General features: G+C 43.3%; 1 protein-coding gene across 3 annotated transcripts in view; it reads right to left on the minus strand.

Annotated features, from left to right (window-relative positions):
- Window positions 1-19,694, minus strand: part of Adarb2 (adenosine deaminase RNA specific B2) — a 550,519-nt gene that overhangs the window by 86,350 nt on the left and 444,475 nt on the right. For all 3 annotated transcript variants that reach the window (XM_039095307.2, NM_133302.2, XM_017600442.3), the window contains 1 exon segment: window positions 5,213-5,327. In XM_039095307.2, the coding sequence (XP_038951235.1) occupies window positions 5,213-5,327 (115 nt within the window).

Below are 19,694 nucleotides of genomic sequence, written 5' to 3' on the forward strand. Positions count from 1 at the left end.
ACATGACTGCTTTTTACATGAAGTCTCAGAATAGCTTCTAAAAATTGCCATTTTTTTTTGGAGTTTCCTACAAATGGGGAAAGACATGCAGAGCTGCGAACTACTGAAAATCAACTCATGGACCCACACGAACGTAGACTTTTAGACTTGGAAACATGATGCCAAAGAGAAAAGAGAAATGCCCGCTGTCAGTCTGTCTCTGTCTGTCTGTTTTACTTTTCCTGCTGAATTGTCCTGGACCCTGTGGCAGCACAATTATTTCACATTAAAAAATTGCCTATGTTTTGTATGTGTGCTCTGAGACTGTCTGATATTCTTAGGATTATTTTGTATTAGCTTCATGGTGCACTTTAAAATGACACATTTCCCAGCTGAATATCAGATTCACAAGAGTAGGCACTTGGTCAATTTTAGTTTTTGCTGTTTCTCGATAACCTAATATGGTTAGCACTCAGTTAATAACTTGTGCATTAAAAACAGCATGACTGGTTGGGGATTTAGCTCAGTGGTAGAGCGCTTGCCTAGGAAGCGCAAGGCCCTGGGTTCGGTCCCCAGCTCCGAAAAAAAAAAAAAAGAACCAAAAACAGCATGACTGGATAGCTAAAACTATCCTCAACAATGAAAGGACTTCCGGGGGAATCACTATCTCTGAACTCAAGCAGTATTACAGAGCAATAGTGATAAAAACTGTATGGTATTGGTACATAGACCAGTGGAATAGCATTGAAGACCCAGAAATGAACCCACACACCTATGGTCACTTGATTTTTGACTTGATTTTTTTCCATTGACCATCCAATGGAAAAAAGATAGCATTTTCAACAAATGGTGCTGGTTCAACTGGAGGTCAGTATGTAGAAGATTGCAGATTGATCCATTCTTATCACCCTGTACAAAGCTTAAGTCCAAGTGGGATTAAGGACCTCCACATCAAACCAGATATACTCAAACTAATAGAAGAAAAAGTGGGGAAGCATCTCAAACACATGGGCACTGGAGAAAATTTCCTGAACAAAACACCAATGGCTTATGCTCTAAGATCAAGAATCGACAAATGGGATCTCATAAAACTGCAAAGCTTCTGTAAGGCAAAGGACACTGTTGTTAGGACAAAACGGCTATCAACAGATTGGGAAAAGATCTTTACCAATCCTACAACAGATAGAGGCCTTATATCCAAAGAACTCAAGAAGTTAGACCGCAGGGAGACAAATAACCCTGTTAAAAATGGGGTTCATAGCTAAACAAAGAATTCACAGCTGGGGAATGCTGAATGGCTGAGAAGCACCTAAAGAAATGTTCAACATCTTTAGTCATAAGGGAAATGCAAATCAAAACAACCCTGAGATTCCACCTCACACCAGTGAGAATGGCTAAGATCAAAAACTCAGGTGACAGCAGATGCTGACAAGGATGTGGAGAAAGAGGAACACTCCTCCATTGTTGGTGGGATTGCAGACTGGTACAACCATTCTGGAAATCAGTCTGGAGGTTCCTCAGAAAATTGGACATTGCACTACCTGAGGACCCAGCTATACCTCTCTTGGGCATATACCCAGAAGATGCTCAAACATAAAACAGCCTTATTTATAATAGCCAGAAGCTGCAAAGAACCCAGATGCCCTTCAACAGAGGAATGGATACAGAAAATGTGGTACATCTATACATTGGATTACTACTCAAAAACAATGACTTTATGAAATCCATAGGCAAATGGATAGAACTGGAAAATATCATCCCAAATGAGGTAACCCTATCACAGACAAACACACATGGTATGCACTCATTGATAAGTAGATATTAGCCCAAATGCTCTAATTACCCAAGATGCACAGAACACATAAAACTCAAGAAGGATGACGAAAATGTGGATGCTTCACTCCTTCTTTAAAAGGGGAACAAGAATACCCTTAGGAGGGGATAGGGAGGCAAAGTTTAGAACAGAGACTAAAGGAACACCCATTCAGAGCCTGCCCCACATGTGGCCCATATATATACAGCCACCAAACTAGATAAGATGGATGAAGCAAAGAGGTGCAGGCTGACAGGAACTGGATGTAGATCTCTCCATCCAGAATATGGCAAATACATGGGTGAATGCCAGCAACAAACCACTGAACTGAGAACGGGACCCACATTGAAGGAATCAGAGAAAGGATTGAAAGAGCTTGAAGGGGTTCGAGACCCCATATGAACAGCAATGCCAACCAACCAGAGCTTCCAGGGACTAAGCCACTACCCAAAGACTATACATGGACTGACCCTGGGCTCCAACTGCATAGGTAGCAATGAATAGCCTAGTAAGAGCACCAGTGGAAGGGGAAGCCCTTGGTCCTGCCAAGGCTGGACACCCAGTGAACAGGATTGTTGTGAGGAGGGAGGTAATGGGGGAAGGATGGGGAGGGGAACACCCATAGAGAAGGGGAGGAGGAGGGGCTAGGGGGATGTTGGCCTGGAAACTGGGAAAGGGAATAACATTTGAAATGTAAAAAGAAATACCCAATTGAATAAAGATGGAGGAAAAAATAGCGTGACTACTTCTGAACATTATATGTTGTTACTATAGATTAGGACTCTGTTCTAGTTTCATTTCTGTTGCTGTGACAAAGTATCATAGCCATCAGCGGTTTAGGGGAGAATGGGTTTGTTCAGCTTGCAATTCTATGTTACCATCTACCGCTGAGGGGAAGTCAAGGCAGGAACTCAAACAGCTAGTCACATCTCATTCCCAGAGGAGAGCAGAGAGACATAAAAGTGGGAAGGACTATTTCTTTACCTTCTTGCTGTTGTCACCTAAATGTCTTGTGTCATAAAAAAAAAATCAAGACAGTCACCCACAGACATTCTCACAGGATGACCTGATCTAGATAATTCTCCATTAAGTCTCTTGGCCATCACAATTCACACTTCATGGGTTTTTTGTGTGTATGTCTGTGTGTATGCACGTGCACACACAAGTGTGACTTTGTTTTGAGAGAGAGAGTGAGAGAGCACGAAGAAACATAAATTTGGGTGGGTAGCGAGGATCTGAGAGGAGTTTGGAGATAGAAAAGAATATGATTAAAATACATTGCATGAACCTCTCAACAAATCAGTAAAATCATAAGAAAAGACTCCTTTCAGCTAAGCCTAGGTTGTGTCAAGTTGATAACAGAACCTAGTCAGCAAGCCCCTATTCCATTGGAGTGCATTGCACTACATACATTTACGCTCCTATGTACCCTATCAGGTAGGCATCACTTACATTACTCATTCTTATGAGTGAGACCACTAAGTCCTAGAGAGGCCAAGTAACCCACCTTGAGTCACAGAGAGAGCTGTAGATGGAGTTGGGTTCATCTTGGTTCTCTCAATAAGCCGTTAGATTTTGAGAGGGAGGGTGAGTCTTTGCATGCACATTGGCGGTGAGAGCAAAGAGGATGAGTGGATATGTAGGTCCGAGACTGTCCCTGATGGTGATGGTCTTGGTAAAGGTTGATTCAGCCCTGGATGTAGGACATTTCTTGTCTTTTTTTTTTTTTTTAGGGACAGATGCCATCCAGTGTGTAAGGAGGGGAGGCAGCCCTCACATTGGCTTGGGTTGACACACAACACCACATATAATGGTATCATTGAAAATAAAAAGGAATTGCTTTGCTTTAGAGCAGGATACTGTGTTTGTAAAGTGATTTTTCACCGTTCAAAGCACTGGATGTACTTTATCTTATGAATTACGCTGTGAGGAGGCATTGTGGTTTGCACTTTGCTAAGACTCGGGAGTTGGAAGCGCTGAATGACGTACTCTGCTCCAGGTCTACAATGGGGCCTGAGCCTTTGTTTTTCCGTGTCATTGTTCTGGAATATTATAGTGATTCCTGGGTGTCTAGAGTGATTTCCTTAGTTAACTTACTAAGGAAATCATTTAAAAACTATTTTTAAGTGTAAATAATTTGGGGCACCAGATAGATGGTGTTTTTCAGTCCTGGAAGTTGCCTACCTAGCAAAGTTACACGAGGGTATGAACTTTTCATCACTCCCAAATACTTTCTATATAATTGTTCTCTACTTTGGAGATAAAAATGGTTGAATTCGCCCAGCCAGATGATTACTTATACTCACTTAGTAATTAGAAACTTTCAGGAATAGGATTGTTCAAACCAAGGCACTATTTTCTCCTCACCTGGCATACAATAGCAGTGACCTCCTGTCAGGATCGACTGTTTTCTGCCTTGTCTTGTCATTATTGTTTTCTAGAATGGAATTCCATCTCTAAGAGGAGATTGGAATGATGAGTCTGGATGAGAAGGAAGACTTTCACTCCATAGTTTATACTCCAGCAAAAGGAACTGAAGACACTGAGTGGGCAGATACATTGAAATGTACTCTGGTATCCCATTGTATCCCTTTGATACATTGTATCCCTTTGAAATGTATGAAATCCAGTATCTCATTATCTCTCTGTGTCTTCTTGTGTTCTCCACATGTCCCTTGTGCTTCTCTGTGTCTGCTGTACATTGTATCCTGACCAGATTCCCATATATACTTGTTTCTTATGTCTGTTTCTTAGGTTTTTGTCCTCATGTGTCACCTCCCTATTTCTTTGTGTCCTCTCATGCCCTTTTGGTGTCCCCTCCAGTCTTTTCTCACAGCCTTCTACTGGTGGGAATGAATGTGAGGAGTGAGCTTAACACTGAAAAGGGCCCGCAGATATCCTTAGTCATGAGGAAATACGTTGACAGCCAATATCACTTGGATAGTCCACCTCCACACCTGACTTCTTTTGGACAAGCTGGTTGCATCTTTCTGCTCTGCATGCAAGGACTCATGTGGCATACTCACTATGAATAAGTGATATCATCTGTCACCAGTCTTAAGCTCATTAGAGGTGACAGAGAAGCAGGCACCTCCTAATTTATCAGCTTCAAGTGACTTATGTGGTAGCCTGGCCTCTGATTTCCAGTTTTTACAAATACCAACATTGTTCTTGAAAGTGGGGTATGTACAAGCACCTTTTGGGGTTCATGTCAATTGAGAGAAATATTGAAAGTTTCCATGATTTTGCCAGTGGGATTGTTCTGCCAGAACAGTGGTCACTGATGTCTTTGTTGTCTACGTTGACTTCATTCGTCCATCTCCACATGATAGGAAGTATTCATTGACTCCTAGGACCTGATTAATAGTAACATTTTTCTCTGTGGGGATAAAACTCCCCACAGGAAAAGAGAGAGGTTACCTTTGGTCATGACGATTCCTGCCAGTGTTTTGTGGCGGGCATACACAGATGTCAGGCCGACTGTCAGTTCACGGAACTTCTGTGTGACCAGCTGAGACACAGAGTCTGCAAAATCCTGTAAGACACAAGCATCAGTGCTCTTTGATGTGCTGGACAGGAGGAACACCTGACAGCTGACTATTGTAGCTCTCTCTCAAGACTCTGCTTCACACAGTCCTCTAGAGGAGCCAGTACTTGCCTGCTACCTGCTTCTCTCTGATCCATGACATTAAGAAGGAGTTGGTTGTGAGGAATTAATCCTAGCATTGCCTTTGCTGGAAGTCCAGCTTGTGTGTGACAGGGTCCTTGCTCTGTATCAGGGCAGGTCCTACCTCATGTCTGAGAAAGACCCTGCCCTATGTCTGAGCAAGTCCCTGCCTCGTGTTTGAATAGGTGTCTGATCTGTGTCTAAGCAGACCCCTGGCTCATGGCTGAGCAGTTTCCTAACCTGTGTCTGAGCAAGTGCCTACCTTGTGCCCTTTACTGATCAGGGAAACTTTACATGAAAACATGCAGTTCCTTCTTATCCTCGTCCTGCAGAGGCGGTGTTCAGGTAAAACTTGGTAGGGGAAGGGCAGGGATATACATTCGTTATCATTGATTGCTACACTGCTTTTTTTTTTTTTTTAAGACAGTGGCTCTCAACCTTCCTAATGATGACCCTTTAATACAGTTCCTTATGTGGTGGTGATCCCAGCCATTAAAATTATTTGCATTGCTACTTTATAACTGTAACCTTGCTACTGTTATGAATCATAGTATAAATATCTGATATACAGGTTATATGATACGTAACCCCTGTTGTTTTAGAATCAGAGACCAGTGTTTAAGTAGCCAAAACACCTCAGGGGACTCTTCTGGAGAACTGATCACTAGAACTTCTGCCACAGCCTCTTCTCTTGCCTTCAGACAGATGAAGATATGAACACAGGTATGCACACATGCACACAAACAACATGTAGTACACATAGCACACACATGTACACACGTGTACGCATAAATATATATGCACTCACGAGATACAATGAATACTGTACACATGCATGCATGCATACATCTATGCACACATATACCTGTATATCTGTTCACATAAGCACGTACATATATACATGTATGTACACATGAATGCACACACACCAAGTTAACTTGGCCTTCTGTGAACTTATTTGAAGGCCAATTCACATTTCTGTTAAAACAGTACATGTATAGTAAGTAACAAAGCCTAGAGAGTATGGCTCGGGGGCCACTTCTCCTCCAGGTTCTGTGCTATAACCTTGTGTTTTCCTAATTGAGGAAACTCCATGTCTTTTTACTAGGGAGGCTTGCATGGTGTGACTGTCACAGGCCTTGCAAGCAAAGAAACCTGCTAGGAATCCCAATTCTACAGCCCATGAGCAGGGGTAAGTCATTTAAAACCTCTGAGCCCCGTTTAACCAAATTGCAAGGTCATCCCCTTTAATTTTCATCTGACCGTGCTTTGGGAATGATTAAATGAATTATCACTTCTTAGATTCTTAGCACAGTGCCTCACATTTAGTAAGGACTCAGTAATGATGCAGTAACTGTTATTCTTATCATTATTGTCCCTGGTCTTTGCAGGTATTGACAAAGTCTTTTTGTAACCGAATCAAAATATCACATATCGAACCAGCTTTCCTTTTCAGTGAATTGGATGCTAATGCTTCTATCATGTATATTTTGATAGTCTGCAGGCAACTGATGCTGTAGACATCTGTTATATAAAAGACATAACTTATGTGTTATCTGAGAGATAAATTGTCAGGCTAAAGATTTCATTTGTATACAGTAAAGTGTGTTCATGTGCAACCAGGGCTGCCTCAGGAAACAATCCTGCCCACAAGAATAACCCGGCATTTCCCCTCCCAATTCTTCAATGATAAAGTGTGCACAGTAAGGAGGGCTCAATGTTGTCTCTAAGTCTTGCCGGCCTTTTCCCTTGCTACTGTCACTGGCCCGTCGGGTTCTTGTGTTTTGAATTGCTTTATTTCTCCCCATAGAAACCCACTAGAGGAAGACTCCACAAATCGAGTTTCCCCCAAGTGGCTGTGTTGCTGGGTGGGGCTTCCCCCAAGTGGCTGTGTTGTTGGGTGGGAGGGAAGAGGTTACCCCTAAGTTTTCCAGGGACTTTGGTTAGCTCAGCTTCTACTCAACTCTTCTTCCCACTCAAACTGCTTGGTGAGAGACGATGTCCTCCAGGGGGTCGTCAAAGAGACAGAATTTTAGCAATAAATCCTGGGTCCACTTGAGGTTGCCTTTTATATTTAGAGACTGAGGTCTAAAGAAGGCGGTCTACATTTCTAGACAGTTTGGTGCTGAGGAGTAACTATAACTAGGGGACTCAGAACAGTAAGATCTTACCGTGTTGTATTACAGCTCTGACCGGAGGTTGAAGCCTGAGGTCAGAGTGTCACAGGGCTATGCTGCCTCTGAGGGTTCCAGAAGAAGAGCCTTCTTATCCCCTCTCCATCACCTATCCTCTCTTTGCTTCTTGACTGTGGACTCAGTACTGTAACTGACTCACAGTCCATGCTTTACCTGCTGGGGTAGAACTATAAGGCAAGACAAACCCTTTCTCCCTTAAGTTGCTTCCGAGACTCCGGCATGAAACTCTGTCTCAGCCTCTGAGTTATTACTGCCTGTGTCTTGAGGACACTGCCCCTGCTGCCGTGCTCTGCCACAATTCTTCATTTCAGGCTGTAAGCCAGCACAGCTATGGTTTCCTCTACAGGCACGACCTATTGCTTCTCTTACTGCTTTCTGACTCTTGATAAGTCACGTAAGGGAGGAGAGCTTTACTTCCGTTTATTTCCAAAAACTACTTTCCATTATGGTGGGAGAAGGTATGGCAGAACAAGTGTTATCTCCACAATCTGAGAGAAGGGAACATATAGGAAATGGGGTCAGGCTGTAAAAATCCTCAAAGCCTACCTTAGGTGTTCTGCTTCCTCTAGGAAGGCTTCCTCTCTTGAGGACCAAGTGTTTGTACATAGAGGGTACATTTCATACTGAACCCACACTACGTGGTTTTCCTTAATTTCTATTTGTTTTGGAGCAGTTCAAGTATTCTTTGAGGAAAGTGAAGGGACTGTTCAAATCACAGCATCATGGTTGTGTGTGTGTGTGTTCTCAGTTGTGGATTAGGTAGCAGCCTTCACAGCAGGCCCTGATCCTCACTGCCTATCATCCTGAGGGTGGCATCATCCCCATCTAAAGAGAAGGTCTGATGTCAAATCATGCTACCTGGGCAATCCTGAGAACATATGGGAACCAAGCTCTGAGCTGGAGATAGCAAAGGGCCCAAGTCAGGTACAGCTCCTCTCCCTAGGGGTACAGAGGGTGTCAAGTGCTCACAGTGAGACCCCAGAGAAATCGGTCGAAACAGATTTGCAGTGAATAGGTCAGATCATGGGACCATCTGCTTTATCTTTCTAGAGCTTCTGGGCATCTTCCAAGGGGGCTGCACTCCGAGAACCCCGATTGGATGGGTCAGGCCTGGCCCTGGAAATCAGACACATGTAGAGTCCTAATTCCTAGCCTGAGACATTTCTTAACTCTCTTGTGCATGCCTGATGCGGGCCATGCTGAAGCCCTCAGAACAAGACACTCTCCAAACATGGAGTAATTATATAGATAACAGAAAGACCAGTTTCATTTTAGAAATCTAAATATCACTCTGTTTTTTTTTAGGGATGGAAAGAAACACAAACAGACAAGGAGGACTTGAGTCCTATGTATATGTTATTTCATTTAATACACCCAAAGAGGGTACTACCTTTATGCCCTCCGAAGTTACATGGCCGGGACGTGACAGACACAGAACTTAAACCCCATTCCACTGTGGGACCTAAGGCTGAACCTGTGGTAACCTAATGACTGCAGCAAGAAGCAGGGTTCACTCCTCAAGACTTCCCACAGACTCAGTTCCCTCTCCATGCGCCCTGTTTGGAACTGGATGTAACTGAATGTATCCCGTCACCCCGAGGAGGGTCAGGGTGAGCGCAGAAGGCCCAGGATCTTTTGACGCCCTCTGGGCTGGTATCCCAGGATGCTTTGCACCTCTTACGAGTTAATTAGCCCTGAGCTGCAGCGATCCCTTAATGGAGTCATTTGAAGAAATGCTGAGGCAGAACAAATCACATTTGGTCTGGAGCTCAGCATTTCCACACATGATGAGCTCCCCGACTCACTTGGTTTGGCAAAGCACATGGTCTGATGGGACTTCAGGTGCTGTTCACGGAGTGACAGGGACCTCTAGCTAGCACAGATGGCTTAGAACTGAGAAAAGCAGCGTAGAGAGATTGCTCGTGGGGGTGGGGTTTCCCTTATCTGGTCACCTCCAGGGAACCTGAGTTACAGCTCCCAATTATTGGGCTACAGACCCTGGGCTACATTCCACACTCAGTTTTGGTGAAGCCAAGTCAAGGTTTTCAGGAACTGGTCCCTGTCAGGACAAGTAGCTCAGGGGGATTCATCTTCTCCCCATACATAAATACCCCAGCTGCCATACTTGTTTATTAATCTGTTATATACCGTAGCGTCTCTGGTCTCTTATATCGTAGAGCTGGATGAGAAGGCTCAGTAGGTAAAGGTCTTACCTCTAAGCTTCTGTTCTTAGGACCCACGTGAAAGAAGGAGAGAACCAATGGCCTTAGTTGTCCTCTATATCCCATGGACACGCACCCTTTCCCACATAAACACATTTATAGGATAAAATGTAATAAAGTTTTAAAATCCCATTGTTCATTGTTTGGGTTTTTAGATGTCACTCTTACATCTTCGGTCCACCAGTGATTAGAAGGAAAACCATACCCATGTGAGTATTATCGCAAAATTTTATCTTGTATGATTTTTGTTTTAGGAGTTCCACTTTTTAAGTGACACAATCCCCCTACTGCTACCTTCATGGCTGAAGATCATGGCTTGCTTTTGTCGTGTACCTTCTTTGCTCTCTTTGGCACTGTGTGTGGTCATGGATGTCTTGGACAATGGTGGACATCTTGAATGGATGAGCTAAAATATGAATTCATAAAATCTTCAGGGGTGAACTAAAAAGACTTGTGAATAGATGTCTGAAGGATAAAATTCTCAGGAAAACCTTTCTGTTTTTTTCTTTGTTAGTGACCCTCAACATTCCTTCTGGCCGGAACATGCAGTCTTTGTAAGCCCTGCTGTAGTAGATTCCGATAGACTTCCCAGCTTAAACGCCAGCTTTGCTTTTTCTCACAGTTCTTCTGAAGGTTAGAAGTCCTGGATCGGTGTGTGAGCCATCAGATCGGTTTCATGCTAAGCTTGTGTGTCCTGCTGCCCTACTGTGTGCTTACATAGCCTCTTCTCATTGTGTGAATGAAGAGAGAAAGCAATAACAAGCACTTTGCTATCTCTTCTTTTAAGGGTACTAACCCATGAATCAGGGCCCTAAAAAATGTCTGACTTTAGCTGCTTCCTCAGAGGCCCCAGGTCCCAGTAACTTTGGTACTTGGGAGTTCAATACATGCATTATCATCACACAAACACTCAGTTAATAGCATTCTTTCCCCCCTCCTGGTCACTTTCCCCTTGCACAGCAGCAAGACCCCAACAGCCTCATAGTCTTAACTTAGTCCAGCATCAATGCTCAAGTCTCAAGCCTACAGTCTTTTAAATAACATCTAAATCATATGTGGGTAGGATGCCAGGTATAGTTAATCATAAGACAACATTTTCCCTAGCCATGAACTGGAAACCAAACAAGTGATCTGCTCCCGCAATTCACAGGTGAAATAGACAGAGAATAGATATTCTCATGTCCAAAGGATAAAAGAGGTATTTGGTCCCAAGCAAGTCCAGATTGTAGCAGGGCAAAATTCATTCTATCTGAAACCATTGCTTGTTGCTTCAGGCTCATTCACGAGAATGACATTGTTACTTTCCAGCAACAGGGAGAGAAGAGGAGGGGGAGTGAGAGAGAGCGAGGGAGCAAGAGAGCGAGAGAGCGAGAGAGCGAGGGAGCAAGAGAGCGAGAGAGCGAGAGAGTGAGAGCGAGAGCGAGAGCGAGAGCGAGAGCGAGAGAGAGAGAGAGAGAGAGAGAGAGAGAGAGAGAGACTCCTGTACTCTAGGTTTACTTCAAACTCACTTTGTAGTTGACCATGACCTTAGACTTCTGATCAGCCTCTACTTCCCAAGTACTGGATTACAGTTATGTGCTCAGGCACAGTTTAAAAAGTAGTGCTGAATGAAGCTAGGGGTTCATGTGCATGTTAGGTAAGTATTACACCAACCCAACCACAGACACTGTCATACTGTGTCTCTTCTTATATGTCCCAGATGCATTTGGATCAGGGACCCCACATCTGTGACTTCATTTTACCCTAATACTCACTCCAAATACAGCTACATTGGGCACTGGGGTTCTAATGTAGATTTAGAGAGGACAGAGGCATTCATCCAAAACATACATCAAAACACAAAGTCACCTGAACGACATCATTTATTCGGTCTGACAGTTTCAGTTTGTACTATACCAATCACTCTTGCACTTTATGAATTAGAACCCAAAACATGTGGATCAACAGGGTTGGCAGAGATGCTGTTTGCCAGAGCAATGTGTTCTCCCTCTTTAATATATCACCATTCCTTGCTCCCTAGTATTTACAGCCATGAAGGCCAGGACTGTCTTTGAGTGTTATAGAAAATGATATTTATCACTTTTAGGTAAGTAAGAGGAAATGACTTATCTCCTCTAGAAAGGTAAGACCCTCAAAGGCCTAAGAGATGCTCTTTGTCTGTTTCTACTGCTTTTTATCTTTGTCTTTCTCCCTCCTGCACCCCACCCTTCCTATAGCGGAGATAATGTTCCCATGATACTGCTACTCCTAGAGGCAGGAGACAATGTTACTCACATGTTGTGGACTATGCAGTTTGATTCATAGTAAGCCAGTGAAGTGAGGGTTGTAGTTTATCACAAGGGCACTATAGAGAAGAGGAATGCATTATAAAAGGAAAATTGAATAATCCTCAATGCTGAGATCTATGCAGTGCTGGGACTGACCTGACTGGGGCAAATGAAGAAATGATAGATACATGTAGAGAAAATTCAGGATCAGGTGGGCTATGCATAGGGATAGAGACACACAGCTGCCTGTATCTCAGTGTGTTTATCATGCACAGCTGAATGAGGATGCAGGCTCACTGACTTCTACATGAGGTCTTTGCAGGGAGGCAGTCTTAGGCTGCAGTCATCCAGAAGTTGAAGCTGTGGTTGAATTTTTCTGTACGCAATGTCAACATCCATCAGTACCCAGACCAAGGGAAAACTGCTACATCCCTGAGCTTAATTAGGAATGATCTTGACATTCCCTTGGGTCTGAAGCATGGGGATCCTTGACATAGTCATTCAGGTCAATAATAAACATTCACTCGGGACTTCAACTGTTCGTCTACACCATAGAGACTTGCAACATTGTAGGGAGAAAGTAACTGGCTGATAGGATCCAGTGGGTCTTTTCTGACCCGTATGTGGAGGCTCTGTAGCTGACATGATAATCACGGAAGGTCCAGTTGACAAATTAGCCACTCCAACCTTGTGTGGAGTCAGTTTCTCTGATGGTTTGCATACGCTTGGCCCAGGGAGTGGCACTATTAGAAAGTGTGGCCTTGTTGGAGGAAGTGTGTCATTGTGGGCTTGGAGACCCTCCTCCTAGGATGTTGGATCTGTTCCTGGCTTCCTTTTTGAGAAGATGTAGAACTCGGCTCCTCCTGCACCATGCCTGCCTGGATGCTGCCATGTTCCCGCCTTGATCATAATGGACTGAACCTCTGAACCTGTAAGGCAGCCCCAATTACATGTTGTCCTTATAAAAGTTGCCTTGGTCATCGTGTCTGTTCACAGCAATAAGACCCTGACTAAGACAGTTTCTCATGGGTAGCCTGGTGTGTGTGTGTGTGTGTGTGTGTGTGTGTGTGTGTGTGTGTGTGTGTGTGTGTGTGAGTGTGACCAAATTTCAAGGATCAGGTTCTCTGTTCTCTTTGTGGCCAGTTGTAAGCATTTTCAATATGCAAATAGCCAATATGGAAGCTTCACTGGTATGAAATTTTAGTTTCTGCCTTGTGGATTTACTTGGATGAGGAGACACAAAAGCATGGAGGTTTTGTCTTTTTTTTTTCTTTTTCTTTTTTCTTTTTTTTTTTTTTTTTTTTTTGTGCCAGATGACCTTAGACAAGTAGAAAGAGATTTTGAGTGCTTGGGATTTATTTTGGAGAATTCCCCTAACTTGGTGCAGAATTGTCCTTGGTAAAACACCTATTGGATGTTGCTCTGTGACTCACGAGCTGTGGTTCAGTTGCCTTAACCCCTCAGCCTGGTCAAGGACTCCAGGCAGACAGGACAGCTGCAGCCTCCAGCCCAAGCAGACTCTCTGAGGGCATTCCTCACATTGTATCTCCTTCACTGTAACCCCTTTCTCTTTGTTATTTTGGAGAACATGCTTGAAGGATCCATAAATTTATACTAAGTATGTTTCTTAACTAATATTTTACAAAGGTGAATGGGAGAAGAAGAAGAGGAGGAGAAGGAGGAGAAAGAGGAGGAGGAGGAGAAGGAGGAGGAGGAGGAGGAAGAGGAGGAGGAGGAGGAGAAGGAGGAGGAGAAGGAGGAGGAGAAGGAGGAGGAGGAAGAGGAGGAGGAGGAGGAGGAGGAGGAGGAGGAGAAGAAGGAGAAGAAGAAGAAGAAGAAGAAGAAGAAGAAGAAGAAGAAGAAGAAGAAGAAGAAGAAGAAGAAGAAGAAGAAGAAGAAGAAGAAATAATCAAGAATTTCTTAAGTTTTTCTTACTTTGGGTGGTGAACTCATTAAAATAAAGAGAGAGTTTTTCCAGTTGTGCATTAAGACTTATTTCTTTGATGTTTAACCAGAGTTAATTTCTGGGATCACTGTCCCAGTCTTGCTCATGGCTGCAACATGAGACTCTTCACTTCCTTTTGAAGATCATAACACGTATAAGCAGCCGATTTCTACTGATACCCACCCCCTGACACCCCCAACTCCCCCAAATCCCGTTCTCTGCCCCTGTGTTGTTCTGGAGTCATGTTCATTATGCTGTAATGGCCTCCTCATGGTGTAAGGATAAGTTTGGTGTTTAGTTTGGTTTTTGTTCTGAGATGGAGGCTCACTATAGGGCTAGTCTTGAACTCTTTGACTCAAATCCTCCTGTCTCAACCTCATGAGACTGTGGATGTATGCCACGGGGTCCAGTTCAGTTAGGATTTTAAATATTCTGAGGCCTGCACTACCTTTTCATTTGGCAATTATCTGACTATTCTATTTATCATCCATCCATCTATCTATCTATCTATCTATCTATCTATCTATCTATCTATCTACTACCTATCTATTCATTATGTCTTTCTTTTATTTACATACATGTATGTGCATATGTATATATGATATGCACACATATATAATGATCTATCATCTCTTTTACTTATTTACTTTTTAGACAAGGTATCTCTGTGTAGTCAGGCTACTCATAAACTCACACACCAGTCTCCCTGTATTTCAGCCATGTATTACCATACAGGGCTTAAACATGTGCATTCTGTCATTGCCTCAAGTCACTTTTATTTATCCATTCACTTACTTTTTGTGTGTTCACATGTGTGCATGAGCGTGTGTGTGCATGTGCATACATATGGAAGCTGGAGGATATCTTCAGGTGTCATTCCTCAGGAGCTATGCACCATATTTTATTGATTAATTTTGTTATTCCAATGACTTTATAAACATTTATAATACACTCTGATTACACTATCTAGGATCCTCCCTTCTCCCTCTCATCCCTGTTAACAGTCACTCATGCCCATTAGCCCCTCACTCATGCCCATTAGCCCCTCACTCAGATTTGCTCCTTTTGATTTGTGATTCATTCAGTTTAACCAGGGCAGACTATGACAATTGGGTTGGAATTATCCACTGGAGCCTGATGAAGTCATTAGCAAGTTCATAACTGAAGGCAGCATTAGGAGACAGTTTGGTGCCTCCTGGATCCTCCTTTATTCACACCTGACTGTTGTTGGGTTCATTCCTGTGTAGGTTCAGCACAGGCCTCCCCAGATGCAATGAGTTTATGACTGCAATGGCTGGGTCGTATCCAGATCATTCACATCTCTTCTGATTTTTGGCTTTTACTTTTTTTTTTTTTTGTCTTTTCATGATGTTACCCAAGCCTTTGAGGAGATGGTATATTTACATGGCTTATTTATGCCTGAACTCTCCCTTTGTCACTGTTTTCTCTGTACCATGTACACTCATCATTGCTCACCAGGAAGAGAGACAGGGAACTTCACTGCTACCTCACTGGCTAGTCAACAAACCTTAGGGATCTATTTCTTTCTGTAGCCCTGGCACTGTGCCACCACCCCCAGACTTGTAGGTGGCCAGAGAACTGGAGTCACGCTTATGTGGTAAGCACTTCAGTGACTAAGCGACATACTTGCTTTAACTCCCAGATCACTTTAAAGATGGGTTTTGCAAAGGATGATTTGACAGAGTGTTTATCTGTTTTTGTAGTTTATATAGTTTCCTGGGTTTTGAACAAGTTGTTATTGTTGTTATTATTATTATTACTATTATTCAGACCTTCTAGAATCATTGGGAAAGTCCAGAGTAATCATGGCTTTTTAAAAGCTTTTTTAAAAATTTATTTATTTAATTGGATATTTTTATTTACATTCCAAAAGTTATCCTCTTTCCCAGTTTCCTGTCCATAAAACCCCTATCCCATCCACTTTTCCCCTTTGCCTATGAGGGTGTTCCTCCATCCATCCACCCACTTCTTCTTGCCTCCCCACTCTGACATTCCCTTACACTGGGGCATCGAACCTTGGCAGAACCAAGGGCTTCTCCTCCCATTGGTGCCCAACAAGGCCATCCTGTGCTACATATGCAACTGGAGCCATGGGTCTGCCCATGTGTACTCTTTGGATGGTGGTTTAGTCCCTGGGAGCTCTGGTTGGTTAGCATTGTTGTTCTTATAGGGTTGCAAACCTCTTCAGCTCCTTCAGTCCTTTCTCTGTCTCCTCCAAAGGGGACCCTGTTCTCAGTTCAATGATTGTCTGTGAACATTCACCTCTGTATTTGTCACGCTCTGGAAGAGCCTCTCAAGAGGCAGCTATATCAGACTCCTGTCAGCATGCACTTCTTAGCATCAGCAATATTGTCTGGATTTGGTGGCTGTATATGGGCTGGATCCCCAGGTGGGGCAGTCTCTGGTTGGCCTTTCCTTGAGTCTCTGCTCCAAACTTTGTCTCCATATTTCCTCCTATGAATATTTTCTCCCCCCTTACTAAGAAGGACTGATGCTCTTTGGCTGTCCTTCTTTTTGAGCTCCATGTGGTCTGTGGATTGTATCTCTGTTTCCTCAAGGAAGCCATTCACTTGTCTGCTGACTCCAAAGTGCATCTATTTTAAACGATGCATCTGTACGTTGTTTTTCCACAGTTGAATTTGTGTATGTAAATGACATTACTTTTGATTATGTGGGGTTTAGGAGCAAGACAAAAATTCTGGATTCTTACAGGGAAACATAGTTGCCTAATTGTCACCATTTTAATTACATGGTGCGTATGCAGTCAACTTTGTTTACTGCAAACCGAACATACCAGGCCTCATAGTGATTGCATTTTCTTTCCTGCTCAACAACTGGTTTACACTAGAAGCAGCTAAAGTGCTTAGATTTGAGCTTGTGTCTGTTTAGTAATTTTTCTGCATGTACAAGAATATATAGTATATGGGCATATGTATTTATGTGCTTGCATGCATGTGGGTGTGCATGTGGAGGTCAACCAAAGACATTAACTATCTTCCGTGATTGCTCTCCACCTGATCTAATGAGGCAGGGTCTCTCTTTAACCTAGAGATCACTGACTCCCTTAGACTATCTAGTCATCTTGCCTCAAGGATCCCGTGCCTCTGCCCGATGTGTGCTGCAATTACAGGCAGGCAACCGTGCCCGCCGGCTAGGGTTCTAAACTCTAGTTCACCCATGCATGCTTAAAGCTTTACCCAGTGAGTCGTTTTCCAGTCCTAGATTAGTTTTATAAATTTGAATTCCAAAGCATGCTTACAGTACTGCCTGGAGTTTATTCAAGCTCCTGTGATTGACGAATGTGCGTAAATGTAGCACAAAACAACTTAAAGAGGAAATGAGCTTGTGAGCGAAGTTCCTCCATTTTGTTACTTTGAAGCTTAGTGGAAGACCCCTCCTCCTACTTGGAGGACGAAGACATCACACTGTATATCAGGAGCAGCATGCATCCGTGCTTGTGTGTCTTTGACTGTGTCCAAGTCTGTGGAGTAACAACCATGGTGATTACACGTTGTCTACAGTTTCTGTCCATTTGAGTTTTGAACTTTAATCATAGAAGATTGGTATATACTAATCATTTTTTTTCTCTCATCGTTGTGACCAAATATCTGACAAGAAGCAATTTCTGGGAAGAAAAAGTTTATTTTGGCTCATAGTTCAGGAGATAGAGTTCATTATAGCCGGGAAGGCATGACAGCTAGGCTGGCTCTGTCTGGCAGGCGGTAAGACCTGGTAGACCGTGGTAGAGAGCTAGACAGGTACAATGGCTGGGTTATAGCCCCAGCGGCTTTCCCCCAGTGACCTTTCTCAGCCAGTCAGGCAACACCTCCTCAAGGTTCCATCACCTCCCAAACAAGGTCAGTTAGTGACTGTTCAAGCACGTGTGTCTGTGGGGAAGCATTTCACATAGAAACTGGAAGACAAGATGAGTAAACCTAAGGCTTGTTTCTCAACATTGTTGAATTGCCAGCTCCGTTATAAAGGCCACTGGGATGTGGACCTCTTAGTGTTCACTCTTTTCCTCTGACTTCCAGAGAACTTGGAAGCTGAACCTCACTCCTGATATTTATTGCCCATGTCAGCATTTTTCTGCCTCCCTTTTGTATCATCTGTGTACATTGCTTCATGGCTCTTGTAGACAGGCAGTTAGCATTTTAATCGAGTCTGGATTGCATGACAGCAAGTGATTACAGCAAGTAACACCGGCGGTCTAGGGCAGTTTACCATGTACCAAACACTAAGTACTTTACGTGCAAGTTGGGTGTGTGTGTGTGTGTGTGTGTGTGTGTGTGTGTGTGTGTGTGTTTGGGTTTTTTGGCTCTTGATCCTCACGAAACTGTTTTGTGGTTAAAATCATACCACCGTCTCTATTTCTGTTTGTGAATTCACTACAGGATATGTAGCCCATTATTCTTGTCCTGTAGACCACACGGGTGCACTGAGATTTTTTTTCCATATCCGTTGTGCTATGTGCAGTTTGTACCTTGGTTTTCTGCCTCCTTAGATGAGTTGTGAGGACTGTCACTAGCCTAGGGAAGTTAATGCCTCTCACTGTGAGAGCACTCTCGCTCTTGCCACCTGCTACTGTCCCTCCAGCAGTGACTGTGCATCACTCTTTCTAGCCTCTTGATCGTCAATGAAAACTCTACTGGGGAACACTCCAATGCCATTTCATCTCACCACCTGTGTCACAGTAGGATGTTAGTCCTGTCATGTGATGCAGAAATTTTAAGAGATATGGTAACATGGTCAATTTTTTTTTTAAACAAGCAGGGATTTGAGGCTGGGATGCAGGGGCTATCTTCACACACTATCAGATGCTTCTCTGAGGTTATTCTATGAATGGTGTCATGACAGAAATCTGACCACATGGTTCAGATCCCTCAAAACTAAAAGAAAGGCTTGGCCAAGTAAAGGGCTTCCTGTGCAAGCATGTGGTCTTGAGTTTGCTCTTCAGAATCAAAAGAAAAAAAGCCCCTAAAACCAGTCTTGGGTAACAGAGACAAATGGGTCCTTGGGGTTTGCTGGCCAGTTAATCTAGCCTGTTTATTAAGGCATCAGGTCTCAGTGAGAGACCATCTCAAAAACTAAGGAGGACAACTCCTGAAGAACGTTACCTGAAATTGAGCTCTGGCCTCCACATGCATGTGTTCCCGAGTGCACTTACACACACATTTACAGATGCACAGATGTACACACAGACACAGACAAAAGGAAGTCTAATTACACATGTGACTCCGGCTTTAAATAACTGCATAGGTGGTGAGTGCTATGGACCCCTTCATGATCTATCTATCCATGGTTATGGCGCAGATAGACAAAACAAGTGAGGAACAGAGAGCTGGGGAAGAGGCAGGCAAAAGGCTTCTGTGAGATACAGAAAGTACTCTACAGGGAGACTCTAAACCCACTCCAAAAGCCAGGACTAATCAACAGTTTGCCACATAAATCCTTCATTAAATATGAAGAAGAGAGCCATCCAGCTGTACTCGTTACTGTTGGTGATTTCGCAATTTAGAAAATGCCTGCTAAAGGGTCCCTTGGTAGCATGGGATGGTTAATGTGTCTTCTACAGTCATTCATAG

Source organism: Rattus norvegicus, chromosome 17 (assembly GCF_036323735.1).
Source record: "Rattus norvegicus strain BN/NHsdMcwi chromosome 17, GRCr8, whole genome shotgun sequence".
Classification (NCBI taxonomy): domain Eukaryota; kingdom Metazoa; phylum Chordata; class Mammalia; order Rodentia; family Muridae; genus Rattus; species Rattus norvegicus.